A 23,572-nucleotide genomic window follows, 5' to 3' on the forward strand; every position below is an offset into this window, starting at 1 on the left:
CTGACAATGCAAATAAAAAAAAAAAAGCAAGGGTTTGCAATATATCAGCACATATAGCCACGCTATCTATGTGAAGTACCAGAATATAGAGTTTCCATATCCCTAATTTTACCTAAATTATTCTCATGGGTGGGGGGGTGGGGGTGTCAAGAATCAAGATCACCCATTTGCAAAGCACGTTGTCCTTCGGGGTCTTCTGGGACATTCAGCATAAAGGAGTTCGGCTCCTGTTTGTAGCTTCTTCCAAGCTCAATGTCAAAAAAACCAGATCTGGTTTGGTAAAATAATTTCGTTTGAGAAACAGGCCACATTCATCAAGACTTTGCCCCCCAGTAGTGCTGTGTGAAGCGATGGGTACAACTTGGTGAAATTACTAAATATTATCCTTCATTTTCAACTATTTGACACAATTCTGCATTTTCAGAAGTCAGCTCTGTGTGTGACCTTGTATCCAGATCAAAAGATATTCCTCAGACCCAAGCACAACAAATGCCAACCAAAACTGCCCGTTCCTCTTCTGCAGAATTTGCTGACGTAATAAAACCAGTCACATAAAACATGAAGAATTTTAATTTTTGTAACTGTGTTAAAGCAGAACACGTAACATGTTTTTTCAAGGCAGAATTACCCAAACCAAACTCATCTCACATGGAGAACAGCAGCTGATAAATAGTGTGAGTTGAACTAAACAAAACAAGAAGCTGCAACTGTTTATTATGGACATACATACAACACGGTTTATTATTTAAATAAAAGGAATCAAATCACATACATAAAAATACTAGAAAATTACACTGGCCATGATTTATTACAGAATTCTCATATTTCAGAGACTTTCATACATGTAACACAAACCTTACAATCTCCTCTGACCGTTGTACCTTTTGCTTAGTAGAAACCGTGTGTCAGTGTGTACAGTTTGCCTGAAGCTGCTTTACACAAGTGAACATAACCCAGCCCCAGCCACAAGGCATCCCGGTGTTCCGCAGAAAACAACTAACAGAAGAAAAAAAAATAAAAGGAAAAACACATGAAATTCACAAGTTAAGTGAACCAACACCCTGTAATATCAAAGTACATCCCAGAGAGATCTGTGAAGTATAATTAAAGAATGTTACACAAGAGGTAGAAGTAAGATTTTTGCAGCGTTCAAACATCCACAGTTGTTTTACAGAAAAATAAGCCTAAACTGATTAATGATTAAAATATCGCATAATCAACAATTGACTTTTTTTAAGCTAAATTATACTTTCACATATTTCTGTTGGGCGTACTGAATGGATCAACTCACAAAATCCTCCTTCAGTAATATTTCACTAGCAGTGTAAAATTTGCTATTAAGTAAATGAGTTTGACCAACAAACATGTAAAAGATATACTTCAGACACCAAATAGTATATTAAAATATAGACACTATTAATCTTTGTATATCTGTCATAAAAATAAAAGGAAACTTATTTTTCCCATATATATTGGAAATAGCCTAATTCTGTGAAAAAAAACTATGCTCATTAAGTTATTACTGTGCATAAACAAGTTTTAAATTGGTTGTACTTTATACAGTAAAAAAATGTAAAGCAATCTTTGTCTGGCAATGATTTTAAGTTGACTCTGATTTATCCATTCTCTCTAACAAGCTTTGTACACACTATATGCAAATATTTTCCTTTTTATAGCTCATTTGGCAAACAAGCAAATAGGACTTATAGCTCCAGTTCCTCAATTACTTTTTTAAAGTTGTTCCTAACCTGATACATTTTCAATCTCTAACAGCACAGACTACATACATTAAATGCATCTTTTTTTTTTTTTTGCACCTTTGATTACAGTATTGCTAATGAAGAAAAATAAGGACTTTCAATTCTATATGAAGAATTAGAAAGCAGTATCTACCAAAAAAATAAGAGATGCCTGATTTCTATATAATGTTCCACACAACAAAAAGTGCTGGTGACCGAGATGGATAAACTGCACAGGAAATAAATCAAGCACTTAGTACAGTTAAGGCTATATTTCCATTGAAGCAGATCAGGATAAAACAAGGTGCAAAATTCTCAGAAACCCACAAATTCATTTTGGCCAAAGTTTCTGCAGTAGGTACGTTCCTCAGCTCTAAAAGAAAGCAAAATTATCCTGCTAATTCCAAGTTGTCAGTGTAGTGAGAAACCTTATAAAAAAGGCTGGGAACACATCCTTCTAGAGTTTCTTGGTAACAAATGTTCAAGGTGAACTACTAAGCTCGTATTTACAAAGAGCCTACTTAACTCGAGATACCATGCCAGTAAAGCAAAGCAGTCAGACAAAGACAAAAATCTGTTAAAGCTGCTGGCTTCAATGGAAGCAGGACCATGCTCATCTCTTCAGTAGCCTAACTGCAAATGCACCTATTTAAAAAAAAAAAATATAGTTGAAAGTCAATTGCTCTCATGTATTCACTGATGTACAGTATTCCCTGTTCTTGTTCAATATAACGTATTTTCTTGAAGAGATACTTAATCAGGAACTCAAGTTTTTCCACTTTAATGACTATTAGGAAAAAAAAAAATCTATAGAAGACTGTGGCCATAAAGTAGAGTTGTAAAACTAAATTTAAAATTAAGATCGTGTATACTGGCAAAGCAATATAGTTACAAGGAACAACGCCCCCCCCCCCCCCCCCCCCCCCGCCTCTGCTTTGGGTTGCTCCAACATGCAGCATTTTGACATCACAGCTCCCAAGCAGAGAATTGGGGAGGAAAAAAAAAAAAAATCACCATTCAGAGCAGGTAGCAGTATAACTTTTAGAAAAATACATATAGGCTTATGGTCTGTTTGTTGCATAATCTTTACAGCATTTAAACAAAAAAATTCAACTTCCTACAGAATTAGAGCTATGACCGTATAAATTGCGTATTTGAGAATATCATACTGAGCAAAGCTGAAGGCTGTCACTTGAGGAAGAACATTTAAAAACCAAACAGTTCAATGGAAGCTTTATGCTAAGGACTCCTTGCCATTTGTCATTTTAAGTCTGAAAAAGCTGAGCTTAAATCCTACTTCGTCCTCTTCCCTTACAGACAGCAGTTGAGAGGCAAGAGGTGGTGACCATACCCTGCTGTTTTGAACCCACTGTTCCCAAGCCCTGTTCTAGCCCCTCAAGCTCGTACGCAGCTCCATTCCATATGATTAAAACATACAAGGGTGGAAGGATGGCTACCAGAGCGGGACAAGAACAAGCCAATTCTGCCACAAGTCTCAGCAGTTGAATCCTGACAGCACATGTGAGCAGCTGATGGGGAAAAGGGAAACAGTTAAAGGAAAGAAAGATGACTGGCCCCTCAGGCTCCACCCTTCTGGCCACAGGAGCCACAAAGAGGAGTGACCCCATCCACTGGAAGGAGGGCTTCCTGTGGCTCAGTGTTTCCTTCCTTCTTGTAGCTCCCCTTTCCTTATTTCCCCAGAGAGAATGGGAGAAGGCCTGGGTAGCAAATAAACATAACCCCAGGAAGCTGTGCTCATGGTCACTTCTGGAAAAGTGCATAGGCCTAAAGCTAGGAGGCTTTCCACAAAATTCTGGAGTATCTGGCCAGCAAGTTACTCAAAGCCTCCCACTTGCATAATCTCCATCTTCTACTATTCATTTACTTCACCAAAGAGAAAAGGTAGCAGGAATAATAAGAGACTTATTATGAAGACGAGAGCATCAACTTCTAAGCTGTAAGGCAAATCATTTCCAAATTATATGTATTCAGGTACAGACAAAAAAATTAGTAGCAGCGGTAAATACAAAGAGCAAAGACGACTATCCAGTCTGGAAAGAAAAAAAAACAACAGTAGCAGTAGTTTGGGAACTAATAGTCTTAGACACACTGCTGAAAAGGCCACAGCAAGACAAGCACCACGAACCTAGCCAATCTCCTTGTATGCTCTTCTAATAAAAATAATGACAAACTAATACCAATTTCTTAGTTTTAGTTTATAGATACTATCAGATTGACATAATTGCCAGAGGGACCCTGTGGATAGAGAAGAAAAGCAGAGATACCAAACCTACAACCAGAAAATAAGTTGTTCTTACTCTGATGCTGGCTCCTCTTCTAGGAATCAAGAAGGCTCAATCACCAGAAGCCTCCAGTTATTTATACAGAATACAGAAATAATTTTATTTCTTAAATGTGTTGTATTGGACTATCTATTTGGGATTTTAAAGCATTAAAGATTCACTACCAACTATCAAAACACACACTCTGATAATAATCTTGACTGGAGAAGTACTCTTAAGTATCCTGTTTTCTTCAACGAGAGCAATCCAGTACCACTGCTACCATGACTAGCTACAACCCCATCTTCTTCACCTCATTCAAAAATTTAAACCGCATAAATTGAAATAGAAAAAAAGAGAACAATTAAATCTCAACAAAACTGGGGGTGGGAGAAGGAGGGAATAAAGTAAATTTTACCTGATGGCTCCACAAATCAGGGCAGGGGGTGGAAATTCAAAAAGTCAAACCCAGCTCCAAACCAAAAACACCTCTCTGGCCTAAGTGTGACCTAATACCTTAACTCTGGTTCCACTGAAGTCAATAAAACGTGAATACAATTAGTCTCTAATCCCAGAAGCATTATACTTATTCATACCAAAAATGCAGTGCAATTTGTACACTGTTGCCAAATTAAATACTAGGCAGCTAGAAATATTTTATGACTGTAACAGAGTTGCAACTCCAGGTGGTTATTTTACAAAATACAGTGTTTTTTCCCCTGAAATATAAAAGGGTGTGTAATAAAGCAACAGAACTGAAACATTCTGAAAGGAATTTTGTCTTCATAGGTCTAAAGCTGTCCATAATCAAATAATTTAAAGAAATGGGGACAAAGTCATTTTGATATGAAGACCCAGAGTTGTTATGAAGAAAAGAGAGCAAGGTAAAATGAAATATGACCACGTGCTGCTCGCATTTGCAGGGCATGACAAGGAAAATCTGATACTAACACATTTGACCCATGGCGACTCTCCATAGCTATGGCGCTTTACACTTGTTAAAGAACCCGTAACTGGGCGGTCTAACAGTATGCAAGAACATCATTAACAGCGTATGCTAACTGTTGTAGTCAAAAGCAGTCACACTGTAACCTTTTTTAAATGCATTTTTAAACTGCAGTTGAAAACAGAAGCAAGCATACAGTTATTTACCATTGTTGAAAAATGAGACTGTTAAAGGCACATTAACTATATTATGAACCAATTAAGACCACATTCCTTCACAATAATAAAAAACACACAAAGCAATACAATAAGGACCTACTACGCCCTATACGTTCACCACTACAAAACAATCCTGCAGGACTACAGTTGTTCTGTAAACAGAAAAGCTGATCAAGACTTTCAAATTCTGATTTCCTGTCAACACAGTAATCATAATTAAAACCCAAAATTATTTATTAACTGAAATACTGCAGACTCCACTTTTTAAACCATGGAGTATAGTTAATTAGTTTCACGAACGCAAATCTAACCTTCTTAAATTAGCTTGTGCAAATAAATTGCACATGCACACAGAGAAAACACTCACACTAAAATAACTCTCTCCACTACCTGATTTTTAGGCTAAGGCTGAAAATATTCTTTTAAGTTGAATTCACTTTCTTCAGGGAAAAAAAAATATCTTGCTATACTAAGATTCTGATTTCCATTAAACTCTTGCTTTTAAGCTTTATTCAGTGGATTACAATGAGGCTTGTTTAACTCTTGCCTCCAAAGGTATGTACTACTGCCTCATCACAGTTATCGATGGTACTATGGAGACTACATCTGCTCTAGAAACATCCACAGATCCAAAACTACAGAACGGCATCTGGAACATTTTCCAAATACATATATATAATGAAAACAATTATATATTTATCCACAATATGTCAAATTCAACACTGAACGCTATGGAACATAAAAACCTTCATTTTTGTCTTTCAAACTTTGCTCATATCCCCAACTTAATTCACTTTTAAAGAACTGCTCTCCAAAGCCATTCATTACTACTTTGATACCTAAGAAGCTTAGTTGGTTATTAGTACACGTTAAGAGATCGTGTAACAGTAAGACAGTTGTTAAAGCATTAAAACATTTATAAGTGCCGTAAGAACAAAACGTGAATTATTCATTCTTTTCTAAGTCTCACCCTGAACATTCACACCAATACATAACACTTCTGATTGTCTAAGCCACAGAATGGAGACTAGTTAACAGCAATTAAATATATTAAATCTTCCATGCGAAAAATTAATCAGTTAAACAGCTTTGGTAACCTAGTATACAGTTAGCTTTGTGTAAATATTTTGCAAACATCCCTTCCCACAAAAAAAATCCCTATATACCATGTGTATATTTATATAATAATATACATATTTCCTGAGTAAATCGTTAAATCTGATTATTCGGAAGATTTGGCAAAATATCCAACTTTATATTACTAAAATAGAATTTTAAATAAACATTCAATAAACACATTAAAATAAATATGGAATGTTTCTGAAAATTATAGTACCGTGAACTTACATTAACAAACAATAATTTTTTAATTAAGTGCATACTATGTTATATAGTTACTGTTTTTTAACCCACTGAGGAATCAATAAATCTAATTTCTAATCCTGAGTGACAATTTTATATCACCTGCTAATGTGTACTTCAATGCAGTCCTTACTGCAAATCTACAAAATCCTTTTTTTTCTTAAATGGAAAATTTTAAATGGAACATGCTATAGAAAGGTTTAGCTAGAAACTGAATTGGCAGCACAACTGCTGAAGCATCTCGCACAACCAACATTAAACACTGATGATTCTTGTCAAACTGTTAGCGGTAACCTGAATGACCTGACTCCCTGTCACAAAAACAATACAGGAGTGTGGATTGCTCTGTACAGCCTGACAGGATGCAAACTACTTAGTGATCGCTTTGGCACTTAAAAGAACTATATAATGGTGCAAAAAAACCCTGAACGATTATATCTTTTTTTTAAAGTATGTTAAATTGTATCATTAACAAAAAAAAGATAATTAAGTTGTACCACATCTGGTTTCTCAGGTCATGGCTTGACTCACAGCTGATACACAGCTTTGGATAAGCACACAAGGAAATGCTCAGCTATTGTTTAGTTCCTCTTAATAGTAAAACTCTTATGTAGCAGACATTGCAATATCAGCAATATTAAAATTGCATTAACACTATTACAAGATGTGTCTCTCAACACCGGAATCACAGTAATAGAATTGCAGCACTGATCAGTTGTTTTAACTCTTTTGCTTTTTGATAACCTATCAAAACCACCTTCCATGGTTCTATGCAGGACACTTTGCCCTTCCCTCCCAGTCCTCAGCCTCTGTCTCCCTTTTGTTATCATTATTACTATTATTAGCTGTTATTCCAGAATCCTCATGGGTTCCTCAGGGTTTTCTTTTTTGCTTCCTTTGTTTTCGTGCTCCACGCTGCTTTTTTCTTGTGTGCTTGTGTTTGGAGGATAGAGCTCTTGCAGTGCCCTTTCAACAACTTCTTTTACTGGACTGCTTGAAGAGGTTCTTGGCAAAGTCATCTGTAACGCACACCATAAAGCGGTACGAGCCTTGCGTGTGGAAGTAGCCAACTCTCTAATGGCAGCTGCCAGAGCCAGAACATCTACGACAGAAAACCATGTTGCAGGTTAAACTAGTATACAAGCCTGGTAACATTAATACATTAAAAAATTCTGTAAATCTGTTCAACCCATCACCAGAACATAAAGTTTGCTCAAGAAACAGCTAACGCTGTACCCTGGTACTGCACTGGTTGAATTCCATCAGTTAGCATTCTTCTCTTGCAAATGATAGCTATAACATCTCACACTAATAGCAACCACAATTGTGTCCAAAATTCAGTGGCGTAATCATCAGGCCTGCAATATACCAATTAAGGCCATTTAATTAATTTTATCAGAGGGAACTATCCACAGTGATACTCATCAAGTACGTTTAGTAAAACTACCTGCTCTATGCCAGCCAGACAAGCACGATGCAATTCTTTCCTCCTTTCTTCCTTGCAGTGGCACTGATACCCAGAGAGCCTCACACTGAGAAAAAGGCTCACTGACAACTTTTGGATATACAATCAGCCACGGTAGAACTCAAAAACCCACGCATTTCACAGCAGAACACAGACAAAAGGCTTTTCTATAGGTGATTTAGATTGTGCTTAGACACTCAACAGCAGCGCAGCTCTTCATTAAACATAACTATGCTGCAGATATTACCATTAATCATAAAAGATGAACTGCAAATTTTCTAACTACAATACAATGATGGTTCGAATAATGCTTCTATACACTTTTACTATAAAGTGTTATCAAAAACACGGTTTGGGGGATTTTTTTTTTTTTTTTTTTGGTAAGATGACTACCACCTGCTTCCTGGCTTATGCTTAGGGCTAATGTCACATTACACAATTTTAAGAGTAATTTTAGAAGTTGGTTTGCTTATAGGACTATTATTTTTAATGATATGACATCATTAAGAAGGTGCATGAGACTTAATCTGTGAAAGCAAAACATTCTGACTCTCTTTACAGTTTATCTTTCCCTTCTAAGAAGGAAGGGCAATCCCATACACATCGCTGGAAGCCAAAAGAAGCCCACACTGTCAGCTTCACTGCAGGAAAAAAAGACAGTATCAGACAGTGCCGAGTAAGGACCCAAAAGAGGATGGGGGTGAGGCAGGGGAAGTGCATTCCTCTTTGGGAATTGTGTTCTGAGACGCAGGTATTTTCTGAAGAAAAATAATATGATCTTGACCTCCAACCCCCAAATTCCTATACGTATCAGCTGTATGATCGTTATACTGAATAGCAAGTTATCACTTACACTATGCTATTAGAAAGGAATGCAATTTGTCCTAGCTTTGCATTCTACAGAAGCACGTACTACTGCTACAAATTGTTCCGGCTTTACTTCAGCAGAAGATGGGAATTGTAAAATGCGATTTCTGGTGGTAGACACAATTGATTAACACAGAACCAACACTTTTTTTTTTTTAAACTTTATAAGCTGAAAAGAAAGACTAGCAATATCACTGAAAAGAAATTCGACTTGTTTAAAGACAAGTGCATTTTTACATTTAGGACAACTACTTATGTTTATATACTATCACTGAACAGTTTTTACAGTTCTCTTAGTCAAGAGGAGAATGTTTCAAAGTGTTTAAACTAGTAACAGAAAAAGAGGAAAGAAAAAAGTTCTCAATGTAATTTAAAGTCTTTTAAAGAGTGATAGGTTTAGATTTACAAACATTTTTGTTGAAATTACAATAATTGCTGCATATTTCAAATGGCATATTTGCACAATTAAATCTTTGAAAAAACTTTTAGAACTACAGACGTGGAAAACAGTTACCTTTCTCATTATTATAACGTGGTGCTCCTTGTCTCTGTGGATTAGCAGCATTAATAATCTCATCCTTCCGCCTTGCCTGTGTAACGTGAATGGCTTCCATATGGTGTTCCAACGTAGTCGATATGTTACTGTGTACAGGGGTACCACGTAGCCTTTCCATTTTTCCTATTAACGTGAGCACCTGTCAGATACATTGAAAACACCAGAACTGTTAAGTACTTATAAGCCTCCATTAAACAAAAAAATATAAAGTCAAAGAAATGCAGGAATGAAGCTCACTAGACAGTATTTCAAGAAAGCTTACCCTGGCTTGTTCTCGTAACTGGTCAACAATCAAACGATCAACTCGTGACGGGTTAGCAGGAAGTCGGGACACAGGAGTGTTATTTGAGCTAGATATGCGCTTTCCTGGAAAGTTTCTTGCAAGGTCAGCTTCAGTCTGGAGGGGAAATAAATAGCCATTGTAAATGTTTGAAATTAGTACAATATCACAACCCATATTTTTGGAGCTGTTTAGAATTTTCAAATACATTAGAAATGTGCTTTACTTCTGACTGCATTTACAGAAAAATATTCCCAAATATCTGTCTAGATGTACAACCAGATCTGTGAAAATAAGAATACTTCTTTAATTCAGCTCTGGCTCAGCGTACAATGCTCAGTAGCAACACTCATAACCAAAGCTGTACAACTTTATTTTAACCAATCTTGGACACAGACCTAGGCAAAGAAATTCTTGTACAGTACCCCAGAAATTTAAACTGTATGCCTCTCACTGCATCTCTCAAATGTCACATATTATGATTATTAACAAAAGAAACAGGTGATCACACCAACATAAACTGTATCTGAAGTGCATCAGGATTAAGCCAGATTTAACCATAAACTGGTACCAAATCTGAAAAAGTCATCAACACAGCTGCCAAACTCCCTCTTAAGAAAGGAACTGGTCAAACTACTACACAATGCAGGCAGTGACTAAACATCACCAAACCTATTTTTGGATAAGAACTTCTCACGCTTGGAGTAAAAAAAAAAGACACGACTAGCAGCTGATTCCCTATCTTGTTCTTTCTTCAGTGGATTTAGGAGAGAAAGATTAGGTACCACGCTGCAGTTGAAGGCAAGGTTAAGTCCACATTCATACTATGTACACTCATACTGAAAATATGTGCTGAAGATTTTTGCTTTACTGACACATCCATATTATTTAGTCTCTGCCCTCACCTAACATGAATTACAAGAGCTGACTGACTCCACTTGCATTCATCTCAGAAGCCTGAAAGACATTCAGGAAAAAAAAAAATGGATGGAGAAAGGGTCATGTAACACCACCAGGTATTTAAGAATTACAACTAATAAGCAATTTGCAGTACTAATCTATATGTACATTTAATATTGCAAGCAATTCCAAACAGACAATTTGTAGAACTTTTTTGAATGAGAGAACCCTGGAAAAGCGAGATTTATGAGATAACCTCCTTTGAACTCCAAAGCAGCTGCACTGAACAGGTTTCTGTGAGCTGAAAGGGCTGACTGATTAGACAAGACGGAATTAAATGCAAGTCCTGCTGGGGGGAAGTTTCTGTCTACACTCAAGGAATTCAGGTAGGGCATGAATATCAAAAAGGTGAGAATGTCAAAAGAAAGTCCCTTCCTACATATATACATACAGGTGAGCAATTCGTATACTGTAAGCTAAACAACAGTAAGGCAGAGGCCTTGGCACTGTCCTGGGATAGTTCAGGCTGTTAGGACTGTAAACACAGTTTCTGAGAGTTTTAACCCCTGCCAACTAGCATTCTCCCAAACTGTACCTACAACCAGGGATTAACACAGTCCAGGCACATTCCTGTCAGGCATTTGGGATACAGTCATCCTCTTCTGAGGAATAAGTATTTTGGCTGTAGGAATGTGAGCCACGCTACGGCAACTGGTTTGTGGGACTGCGAACAGTTTATACTCGTAAATAAAGCTATCTGCAGGTGTAGTCTGTAACCACAAAAATCAAAGACTGAGAGAGTCCGCAACCTGAGTAGATCACTAGGATAAAATCAGATCGCTTAGAATGAACCAGATCAAGTTCAACCATTAAATCCCTTTATTAAGAACACTACATGAGGATAAACATTCCTCCTTTAATGATGAAAACACAAAAAACGTATGAGATAAAAAATCCCTATGATTCAGTCTTCCCAAATGACTTAATTGACCCTCCTGCATGAGCAGGTTTGGAACAACCTTCTTTGCCACAATAGAAAGCAGAAGAGCTTCTTTCTGAAAACACTGTTGTCTCATACACACTGGAGCAAGAATCATCATCCTTTCTCACTTGCAGAGAATTCCTAGAAGACTGGACAGGCAGAAAGGAGTCTTGTTTAAAGGCATCAGGGACCAAACAATATAGGCAGTTCCAAAAGTCTACTAGCAAGGTCTCACAGTTGATGCTGGAAAGAAAAAGGTGCTCTCCAGAGATCTAGTTTGGTCAGATACCTGTCTCTCTATCCAATGACCAAGAGTCTTCTCCAACATGGAAGAAGCAGACAGGCATTCAGTGTATTATTAGGACCATGGATTATCGACAGCCTAGCTTCCAAGACCTGGCATGGAGTTCAGAGATTTGACTCTTCCTGGGAAAGCATTTCCTGCTCCTTTTGAGCTCAAAGCTTTCATTCCCAAGTGTAACACACTTATCAGTAGTGTGATTCCTCCAGACAACATTTCTTAGCAAGAGAGTCTGGGGCAGGAAAGTGACTGTAACAAGAAGAGTATAAATCAAAACTTCCTTTGGGACAAGTCACATCCACTGCTAACACTGTACATTTTCTCTACAGCCATGTACAGGGTGATCAGGATTATTTTCTTTCTTTTTGCTAAACCAAAAATTTAGTAAAACAGGAAACAAAAAGAATAAGGGAAAGACACCACTATATCAATGACAGTAAAAAAAAAAACCCAAAACACCCATACCCCCCCCAAAAAAAACCCAAACAAACAAAACAACCCCCAAAAACACCACAAAAATTTCTCTCCTTAACTGTGCAGAGAAAAGGAGAGCCTGGCTTTATAATACTTGAGTTAAAGATTTAGTTAGAGAGAAGGAGTATTAGACAAGAAAAGAGATCCATCTAACCAAACTGCGCAGTATGAACATTTAGAGCATTAAAGTGCATAAAATGCCAGCACTTTAGGAACCACCTGTAGTAGTGAGGGCCCTGGTATATCATCATATATGGCTGGTGGTTCTAGAATTGTAACAAAGGCCTACTGAATTAGTAACAACCAGTTAATGTTCTTTTATTGCCCATATAAATGAAAAAGCCAACAATCCAAGCTAACAATAATTCAGTGCTTTGGCCAGTGACATTGTCATCACATTTACTGTTAGCAAATATTGAAGGTCAATAGAGAGAAATGTTGTGCTGGCAGCCCAGTTTAAGGGGAAAGAGCCTGAGAAACTGAAGCTCAAAGCCACACATGATTTAAAACCAGTCATGCCAAACAACACAAGCATTATCTTCAAAGCAGATGTTGCAGATGGTGCTCCAGGAATTTAAAACTAGCAATATGACAACAGAATTCTCACCTCCTTCAAAAGGACTGACAGCCCTGAGCATCTACTCTCTAAAAACTGTTTCACGCAATCGTCAACTTTCTATCAAAGTTATTGTCAGTTGTATTTTACCTTCTTTCTCTCTTTCTCCAAAGCTCTCCACTGCTCATAACACTCCTCCAGCCGGATATGAAGTTCATTAGCAGGTCCACTGCGATTTCTTGGAGGTCTGTACTTGTTAAATGGTGTTGGAAAGGCAAAATATGGTGCAGCTATCTCCCCACAGAACAGATCATTGATGAAGGGATTCAAGTGGCTAAAGTCATCATAATGAAAAAGATCAACAAGTTCTGAGAATGGAAATGGTGACGGAGGAAAACTGAAGTTATTTGCTGATGAAAACAGACGGTGATTAAAAGGAGGAAAGCTGGGATTTTGCTTAAAATCAGACATTAATGGGAAAGAAGGAAGAAAAGAAGGATTGATGAAATCTGACATGCTACCACCATTCTGTTCTTGCTTTTTTCGGAACATATTGAACTGCTGACGGTTTGGGGTTGTATACCCAAAATGAGGAATCCAATTCCTTCTGCCTTTTCTATCATCTTTATTACTATTTTCTTGGGTCTGCTTTTTTGGAAATCTGTGGTATTTTTCAGGGTCTTCACTTACAGCATTCTGCTGCGTTAACCAGTCAGATGAAAAATTAATGGGGAATTTACGGTATTGCCCCTCCTTATTAGTCAATGAATCATGCTGTGATCGTCCAATGGGTTTCATTTGCTTCTGATTTTCTGAGATGAAATTAGAAACTCCCAAATTATTAGAAACACCATTTGATATTTGTAGCCTTCCATCTTTCCTTGAAGGGAGGACAGGTGAGATCTGTGAGTAGTAAGAGGACTGTGTTACAGACTGATGGGTGGGAGAACCACCGGGCATGGCTGAAACCCCTGAAGATGACTGCAGACTTGTTACCACTTGTTTTCCATACGTGACATCTGATGCAGCTGTTGGACTTTCAATTTTCCCATCCAGCCACGTACGTCCATGGTACGATGAATAACTCCCATTTTGCATAACATTTTTTACAGATAAATCGTATTCAGGTACTTTATGAGAGCATTCTTTAGGACTAATATGGATCTTACATTCATTATTATTAAAAGCATCCCCCAAAGTAAAGCTACGATGATCATTTTGCACGTGGGTTTCCTGTGGTTTTCTGTTTGTCCCTCCAGAAAAATTACTTTCTTTAGGGGGTTGATTGAAAAAATACAGCGATGGATGAACAGATGACTGCAATTTATGAGCAGCTGTGAAGTTCTCATATCTTTTAGAAAACAAGTGGTTGTCCTGGGACACTTTATCCCAAGCATCATCAACAGGCTGACTGGAAAGACCAGGGGAATACTTTGTTTGTTCTTGAGCATCATTTTTCATAACTTTGCCTCTTGCTCTTTCGGTTTTCCAATACTCTTTCTGAATGCCAGTGCCTTCTTTCATGCTGTTCTGAGAAGAAAAAGTGCTAAAATTGGAACCAATTTTTTCATAGTCTCCATTTAACCTCATGTTGTCATAACTGCACAAATGCTGATTATAGTCTACATTTTTAAATGAAAACCCTTCTTGGTGAATTGTGTTGTTATTTTGCAAAGAGGAATTTTCAGGGTAACTGTTCTTCAGAATATTATCAGGCTGAGTGCAAGGGCTAGATGGAGAAAGCCAAGACTCTATGAGATGAAGATCCTCCAAACCTCTGTGTAACATCTCCACATCTTGGGACTTCTGCAGGTGTTCCTGGTAGTGCTCCTGGTAGTAGTTCTGTGTGCCCATCAGGTTTGAAAAATCCTTATTTTCAACAGAGTGCTTAGATGAGAGCCCTGAGAATTCACCATTGCTTCTAAGATCAGGTGCCCACATAGGTGGGAACAATCTTGAAAGAGAATTCCTGTAACAAAGTTAAACAGACCTTCTGTAATGATTTAAAATATTTCTTACATTAAAACAGTTCCCATATCATGGTTATTCCACCCCACCACATTTCCCCTGTTACATTCTCAGCTAACCACACACAGGCCTCCTCCAAAATATAAAGGAGGAAGGAATATTCCCGCTGCAGTTGAGTAAATGCTATGTGAAATCTGACTACCAATGCTGTTCTCTTGTGTTTCTAATATGTGTATTCAGAACTGCAGAGTATATTTAAATTTATTGAATATTTTAGATTCAACTGTATTCAGTTAATTCCCTGCTGGTTAAAATGTGAGAGGTTTTTTTTTTCCCCCTCCAAATGCTGTAGACTGATGGAAGACTTTAGAAATTTTGCATTTCTAACAGTTTGTTGCTTTTTTTTTTTTACTGGCAATTGAAGTAAAGAAAAACACTTCTACATTTCAAGGGGATTTAGAAGGGCTTCGTTACTCAACTCTGTTAAATAATTAAAAATGTGTATCATATCTGTGTGACAAAGGACAAAAACAATATGCAATATACAAGAACTTTCAGAACAAACTTACCAATCTGTAACTGGTTCTGGCTTGCTTGGCTCCTCTAAAATGCTTGACACTAGCCCAAACATATCAGGGCCACTGCCAGAATAAGAAAGATTTATTGGTGCCCTAAAGAAAAAAAAAAAACTAAATAAAAGTATTTTTCTCCTAAACAAAATAGGCAAAAGAAAAAGTAAAGCATTAAACCTTTAATTTATTTTAGCAGCATCTGTTAAGTGTTCCAAATTTAATGTATTCTCAGCATCCATACACAGAAATCTCTTCCTGCATTTGTGAATTCTGTAGCCTAAATGAAGTAGAACAATTTTCCTAACTTCTTGCTTCAACAGCGACTTCTCAAGCTGTTATGCGAAGAGACAGGAGCAGCAAGATTTTCCTGTCTTTTCAATCAACGTTTTTATGGACATTTCTTCAAATCTTGACTGTCTCCTTTAGAGGGTAAATATGATCAATCTTCTCAAAATCTTGAGGATTCTAATTTATCTACTTCCATAATTCAAGAACTACTATTTTAATCTAAGAAAAAAAAAAAGAAGTTATACTTAAGTTGAACCACTTTTTAATCCCCTTTTAGAAGGGAGTTGGTCAAAACTTCATTAAATATTCCTGATAAATACCAAAGGTTTTCAACCACCACTACTCTTACAGAAGCCCAACTCTTATCTTTTACTTCAGGTGCAAAATGAGATCTTTAGAGTTGTCTGTAATGACACCTAACTCTCAGACATCAATGAAAACATAACACTGTTAAGACCTACTTCCCTCTAACATGCATTGTTTTCCTTCAATAAACTTCATCATCCTATTCTCATTCAGCTGATTCCTTTCAGTGTCCCTGAAGATCTCTCAGTCTTCCCTGGTGTCAGCTTATGCAAACAACTACATCATCTGCCAATGCTGCCACATAATTACTCACACTGATTTTGCCAATTAACAAGGACTATAAAACATGGGATAAACTATTAAGACTATCACCTTGTTAATCTCTTGCCACAGTGAAAATTAGCCACTTACGCCTTACTAGCTTTTAAGACCTCACAATGTTTTGTCTTTTACCTACCTCTATTATTTACTTCCTGACCATTCAGTTTCCTCTGTACAGAATCTGGTCTACATGGTTTTATTTAGGATATACATAAGTGCAAAGATTCTTGAAAATGTTTTATGAATGTAGGACTGTAACTGATATTTGAAAACTGGATCTCTTTTGTGCCTGTCAGATGGCAGACTTTTTTTTTTTCTAAAGGAGGCCTATTTATTTCCAATTTCTGCAGCCAACTGGAGATCATAGATGAAAGCCTGCATCTATATGATGATTTTCAGCAAGGGAGAGATCAGAGTCAGTTTACAATGTGGCATGGAAATTAAAAATTAAAAAGAACTGCAGACAGGGCAGCAGGAAGCCGATTGGACTACAACAGAAAAAAAAACTCCTACAAAGAACAAGCACAGGACAGCAGCAAGTCTAAAATTGCACAAACAAATTTTACAGACTAGACAGAAGTGAGATGAAATGTTCAGCTGTTCCTTCTGGTGCATACACCAGAAGCACTACAATGGAATTCAACCTGAAGTGAATTCAGGACAACCTGAATCACTGACCAATTCTATTTCTTAATGAAGTCACTTGTTCAAACAAGGGACTAGAACCCTTCACTCCTTGTGTCTCAAGCCAACACTGTTCACTACCAGCAATCTGAACATTCTTGGTAATGTAATGTGTCAGGAAGCATCTTGTATCGTAAAAATCTTTTCAGGGCGCATCAGGAAGATAGTTCCCATGAGACACACTGACACATGTGGAAAAGAAGTCAACTACGTTCTTGTCTACTGGTCTCCAACTAAAGTAGCTGCTATCAACAACAGGACAAGCAAAATTAACATCAAAAATCCCAGCATAACAGGAATTCAGTTTTCTCAAGTCCAAGGTCAGCAGCTATTATTCTCTATGGTTTGGTACCAGAAAACACTTGTCATAAAACCCCTTGACTCTGCAGCACCGAGGAATCGCATTTTTGCCCCCAGTGCTGTAAGACAACTTACTGCCTACCAAGGTAGAGCAACATGAAAAGAATCCATGAAAATAAACAGCACACAGAAAAGGCAAAACCATACCAAATTGCATGGAACTATACCAAACAGAATAGTAATGTCCAGCCTGGCACCAAGTTCATGGCAGTGAGTAAACCTGCCCCTGCAAACACAGAAAGAACAAGAAATAGGACAAAAGTACCAAGACCTACAGCTTCTCAGCAAAATTTCCAAGGTACTGGTGGGAGGAGGAGGGTTGCAGAAAATGAAAGAGCAACAGATAAGTGGAAATGCCGCATCTGTGTGCTGTTCTGACTGTTATGATTAGAACCAGAACTGAAGCTGGGGACACATTCATAGCCTTTGACAACAGAAATTAGATGGAACTATTGTCCTCCTTAGGGGAGATACTGCACTGGAGAACATGCCTGAATTCTTTAACGGTGCCAATAACTTCATCCAACCTAGTGCTGAACAAAGGATGAATTTTCAAATGGACATTTCTCAAGAGAAGCTTGTGGCACCAGAATATTGGTCTATCGAAAGGCCTATAGATACCGTGGCTCCTAGAATTTATTGTGGAATAATTTCAATGGCCAAAAACTTGAGAATTAAAAGGACAAAAACAGGAGCAAAGTTACACTGCAAAGAAATCTCCAGTGATGGATCAGTTGCTCTCACAGAGCAGCTCAGAGGAACTAAACTACAGTTAGGCACAAAGTACCCTAAAATATTACAAGAAAAAAAAAAAAACCAACAACACCCAAGTGTGTTTTTTTGGTTTTGTTGGTTTTGTTTTTTTTTTAATCCTCAAGGAACACTACATATCTGCAGTCTCAGAATGGGTATACAAATGGATTATCATTAATGAAAAAGTACCATTTAGTTGTTTAATTCCTTGAATATTTTTTTTTAAAAAAGCTACCTTGCAGTAATCAAAGGCTGCTTTTAAGAAGAGATTGTATATTTTAATTAGTCGATTGCCTCTCAGAGCTTAAACTTAGCATTTACAGCTAATACTAAAGCTGTATGGTCTATTATTTAAAAAACTTTTAAAAATAAACATCTCTGTGACAATTCCCAGGGAAGACTAGCAAAAAACCCCAACTAACCAGTATTTAGCTTCTTTGCAATGCATGCATCTTCCTTAACTGTTACCCTTCAGCATCTTGTGAACCAGTGGACTCTCCTTTCTCCCCACCTCAAACTTCCTCTTTTTTATTAGGCAAGTGATAAAAAATGTAGTGAAATTGATACTAGAAATGTGAACAGCATCGTCATATTGTCAAAAGCTGCTGTGCCAGTCTGTACCAACTAACCTCCCAAAAAAGGCAGTATTATATTGCCAGCATTTGGCGTTAAGATGGAAAGAGTGGGAAGCCTAATATGAAATCATTGTTTATGCATTTCTAAGGCTGGAATAGTTTTAACATTACAATTTCAATTGCTGTACACATGCCATAAAATGACTAATATGAAGGAGAGGACCAATTATTTCAGTAGGTATCTCCTAGTTTCCTGACTGTGAAATAATCATTTCCTGTTTCTCACAATCCTCGTATCATTCATGATTTTAGAGAAATCATTCCTCTGCAGAGCTGACTTATCAAAACTAAAGAGGAGTTTTATTTACTCTCCATGGAAGCTTTCAAACCCCTGTCCAGCCTCGTCACCCTTCTCTGTACCTTTAATAATTTTACTGCATTATTAAGACTGGATGATCAGAAGTGCCTGCAACAGTCAAGACTTGGGCAGAGGGGATTTCTCCAGGGGAATAAAAATGCTTCGTGATTCAAGTAACAAAAACCCTTCACATTCATTCAGCATCCAAAACTACAAAAAATATTTTTTTAAAATGTAAAATTGAACTTGAGTGCATTCTATTAAGGGCACACTGAGACAGTAGGCTGGTGTATTTCCAAGAGTAGCTGTACGCATATTTATGCTTTCAGTGGCAGAGGTGTACCGCTTACATTTGACCTGTGTCTAACACACTCTGCATTGTTCACATTCCAGGAAATACTCTACATTACCAAGCAGGATCATTATGAGCTGCGGTACTGAGGGATGTGAGGCATGGAAGGAGAGCAGTTTTGTTTCCTTAAGGAGTTTTCAATTACATATGGCAGTTTCCCATTTCATTCCCTTAATGTAGTATTCTTTTCAAATTTTAAAATGTTTTTACATATAAACAAACATACACATCTATACAGACACAAACTCCTTTTTTCACAACAACCTCTACAATAACTATTACACAGCAAAGACAATTGATTGAGTTTCTAGTTATACCATAAACTCTTCCTAAAAAGATCCGGAATCCCATTTGTTCTGCTCCATAACCATTTCAGTATGCCAGAACACCACCATAAGATTATACCAAGAATGCTCATACCGTTTCTTTGTGCAGTCTTGAAAAGAAGTTTTTGAGCTAATATCCTCTCCACATGCTGACCAGTCACTATACAGACGGGAAGATTCTAGCGGAGGTGGCGTACTAGCAATTGCTCCTAATAATGGGGAAAATAATTGAGTGTCCATTTTTTATTTCTTGCTATTTACCTATGTTGAAAAGAGAAGGAAACACTTTTAACATTAGATGTTTACATAAATGAGCAGTAAAGGCAACAAAGCAAACCCTTCCTTTTATATCTTGACCTAAATAATTTTTCAGGAAAATGAAACATAGCTATGACAAAAGGATACAGTCTAAAATTTGTTCCCTCCCCTGCCTTAAAGTAGTCCTAATCTGCCAAATTTATGCATCTTCTAAACATAAATAAACAAATAATAAAAATTACTTACTATACAATAATACGAATTCTCTACAGATTTCACACTGTAGGTGTTTGCATGTCAACATCACAAGCTCAGAATCTTCTAGCCTATATGACTGGAAACATACATGTCACAAGCATACACATCCCTTCTGAGAAAACAAAGGGAAGAGCAATTATCCCTGCTACATCCCTGAAAACCCAAAATATTCCAATGAAGAGCCTACAGTAAGCAGGGAGGGACATTTGTAAACTCCACAGAGCAAAATGTGCATAAGAAAAGTAATCTCTCTTCAAGTACTGGTCCAGAAAAGACTATCAGAGATAAATGACTGAATTACCTTTCAAATAAATAATAGGAGATCTAAGTAATGTGGGAAACTGTACCTCACGAGGTATCTCAACTAGGAATTGCCACAACAGAACCTGTGATTGACAAAGGTTTAAGCAGAGTATCAGAAATGTACTTTGAATTGGAAGGCATCTCTGGGGTCATCTAGCCTAATCCCCTGCTCAGAGCAGATCCAGGCAGATCAGGCTACTCAGAAACTTGTCCAGTGGAGTTCTGAGATCCCACCACTTCCTCTCTGGGCAAACTCTTCTATATTTAACTGCTGTCCTGGTTTAAAAAAAAAAAAAAGTATTGAAAATAGCCTGGACCACCTTCTCTATGACCTCCCATAAGGCAGCTGCACACATCCATAAGATCTTCCCTTTTTCTCTTCTCCAGGCTGATCAGATCCAGCGCTCTCAGCCTCTCCTCGGACATCCCATTCTCCAGCCCACAACCATTTTGGAAGCTCCTGTAGGACTCACTAGCACCCTTCTTGTACTGGGGAGGCCCAAATTGGACACAGTATCCAGCTGTGGTCTGACAAGGGCAGAACAGAGGGGACTATAAACAGCATTCACTCCGCTGGCTATGTTCTTGCTAGGACAGCCTGGCATGGGGTGGCTTTCTTTGCTGCAAGGCCACACTGCTGATTAACATCCAACTTGACCACCAGGACCCCTGATCCTTGTTGATTAACTTTTCCAAGTTTTGACTCTAGGAGTAAAAACCTCAAGCTTTCTTGAAAAACAACCTTTTATGATAGAGAACTGAACTAGCTGCCCTTTAATTCTCATGAGTAAAGACATCTAGTCAAGATGGAGTACTTGTGGTTCTGAAAATAACATTTAAGAGGAAAAAAACCAAACCACAAAACAAAAACAAACCTCAAGAAAACCCCAAACCAACAACAGCAAAAAAATCCAAAACCCCAAATGTATCAGTAGCTGCAAGAGGCCATGGAATCAGATCTGGGCTGAAGCTGACTGTAGCATCCAGCCCTGTGCTTTACACCCTCCTGAGGAGGCCAGTAACTACAAAATTGTCCTAAGGAGAACATTTGGCAGCATCTGTTCCCACCCAATTCTAGAAGCATTTCTTAGTGAACTGAGGTTCTTACAAGCACAAAGAAAACCACCACTACATCAGTTTAAAAGAATCTATTGATGGGATTTCCTGTTTCAAGACACATTTCATTGAAGATGCTGCCTTTCAGTTTCTTTGAATAATTCAATCCATCTTCCTGAAACAATTTCTGAATTTGTTTTGTCTTCTTGGCAACAAAAAAACCCCAACAACAAAGCGGTTAGTAGACAAACTCAAAAAATAAACTTTTTGGGGACAAAAAAAGGGAATCACTTCCTTACAAAAACTAATATATTTCATCTTCAGCCCTCAAAGAGCGCATTATGTTGCCACCACACTGCCTATTAATATACGGACAGCAATGCCTGGGAGAATGAAAAGAAAACAACTGGAAGTTCCAATATATTTACACATAACTAAGATCCCTTCCAAGGCCATGAGACAACCTAGAGGTTGTTTGACAATCCCAGGCTTCACTTGGATGCGTTAGTCAAAGGTTTTCAACAAAATCAACAGATAAAAGAAAGGTGGCAGATGTCGTGTGCATACAACCTGGTAGTAGGAAGAATTCTGAACATTCTGCAGAAAAAAAGTATAGTTAGCTTAATCTAAGACCCTAATATTTAGAAGTTATGCTGAACAGAAAGACATTTTTTAGGACTATGAGGATAAAATAAAGTTCTCTTACATCGTAAATACAGCTGGAATTGGTACAAAACATCAGATAATTTTTTAGCCCGCTTAAAAAAAAAAGAAAAAAAAGCTCTTTCATCAGGATGATCGAACTAGCCTTGGATCAAAGAAATAAGCTGAAGGAGGGTCGATTTAGATTAGATGTTAGATGGAAATTCTTTACTGTTAGAGTGGTGAGGCACTGGAACAGGTTGCCCAGAGAGGTTGTGGATGCCCCCTCCCTGGAAGTGTTTAAGACCAGGTTGGATGAGGCTTTGGGCAACGTGGTCTAGTGGAGGGTGTCCCTGCCCGCAGAAGGGGGGATGGAACTAGATGATCTTTAAGGTCCCTTCCAACCCAAACCATTATATGATTCTATGAAATGAAACCATTTGCTAAATCCTTTTTGAATAACTGCAGAAAGTTCTCAACCATGCACTTATTAAATTCCTGAAAAGGCTAAAAACCCCACAACATTAACTCCCATTTTATTGCTTCTGAGATAAAAATTGCATTGTCACTAGGAGCCATATCTATATTGCCAAAATCGCCAACTTTGTGAGACTGGTGCTTCCTATTGGAGAAATACCTCTAAAGCGCTGAACAAGCTGACAGAAAACAGAGAGTTTAAGGCAAATTTACACTGAATACAGCCTTATGCATTCAGTCTGTCTAGAGCCACTCTGAAAGTTTTTTATAGCTAGAGCTTTTAAAAAGTTATTTATATCTAAATAAACTAAAAGAACAAAACTTCTATATTGATTATTTCACTCTCTCATGCCCTATCCTTCTAAAAGGCAAAACACTAAGTTAATTTATTTTTTCTCTCTCTCCTCTTTTCTCAAAAGTAGAACAGTAAAATCTTGCTTACTACAAATCTTTGGTTGGAATTTGGTTTAGTGAAAGCTCCCACAGACTCAGAAGATCTCCCTTTCTGGGTCTTGTCTGAAAAGGTAGTAAAGAAATATCACCTGGCCAAGTGTGCTTCTACCAGGAGTAGGACAGAACAATCCTTTAGTGAATTTTTTTAATTAAAAAAAAATTTACGCTGAGGCCTTATCAGTTGCTATAAACTTGTATTGCACATCCAAAGAAATGTCTATTAAGTAACAGAATCAGAGGTACTACAACCCTGTAGAGAGAGGCTAGACGCATACTCTGTAACATTCCGTACAAACACATTGTCTGTCTCTGTATCAGTAAATAAAAAGACTCG

At 37.6% G+C, this 23,572-nt stretch overlaps 1 protein-coding gene across 8 annotated transcripts in view; it reads right to left on the reverse strand.

Annotated features, from left to right (window-relative positions):
- Window positions 1–713: 713 nt before the first annotated feature.
- The window catches only part of LOC129202892 (meiosis-specific coiled-coil domain-containing protein MEIOC-like), a 36,954-nt gene continuing 14,095 nt past the window's right edge, over window positions 714–23,572 (reverse strand). For 2 of the 8 annotated variants that reach the window (XM_054816507.1, XM_054816508.1), the window contains exons 2-7: window positions 19,886–20,000; window positions 15,466–15,975; window positions 13,079–14,897; window positions 9,698–9,832; window positions 9,394–9,574; window positions 714–7,649 (exon numbers count right to left, since the gene is read on the reverse strand). In XM_054816507.1, the coding sequence (XP_054672482.1) occupies window positions 7,396–7,649; window positions 9,394–9,574; window positions 9,698–9,832; window positions 13,079–14,897; window positions 15,466–15,527 (2,451 nt within the window). In that variant the 5' untranslated portion in view covers window positions 15,528–15,975; window positions 19,886–20,000 and the 3' untranslated portion in view covers window positions 714–7,395. Of the gene's footprint in view, window positions 7,650–9,393; window positions 9,575–9,697; window positions 9,833–13,078; window positions 14,898–15,465; window positions 17,654–19,885; window positions 20,053–20,295; window positions 20,376–23,572 lie in introns of all 8 variants that reach the window. The other 6 variants (XM_054816502.1, XM_054816506.1, XM_054816503.1 and 3 more) reach the window with 6 other exon arrangements.

Source organism: Grus americana, chromosome 2 (genome assembly GCF_028858705.1).
Source record: "Grus americana isolate bGruAme1 chromosome 2, bGruAme1.mat, whole genome shotgun sequence".
NCBI lineage: Eukaryota > Metazoa > Chordata > Aves > Gruiformes > Gruidae > Grus > Grus americana.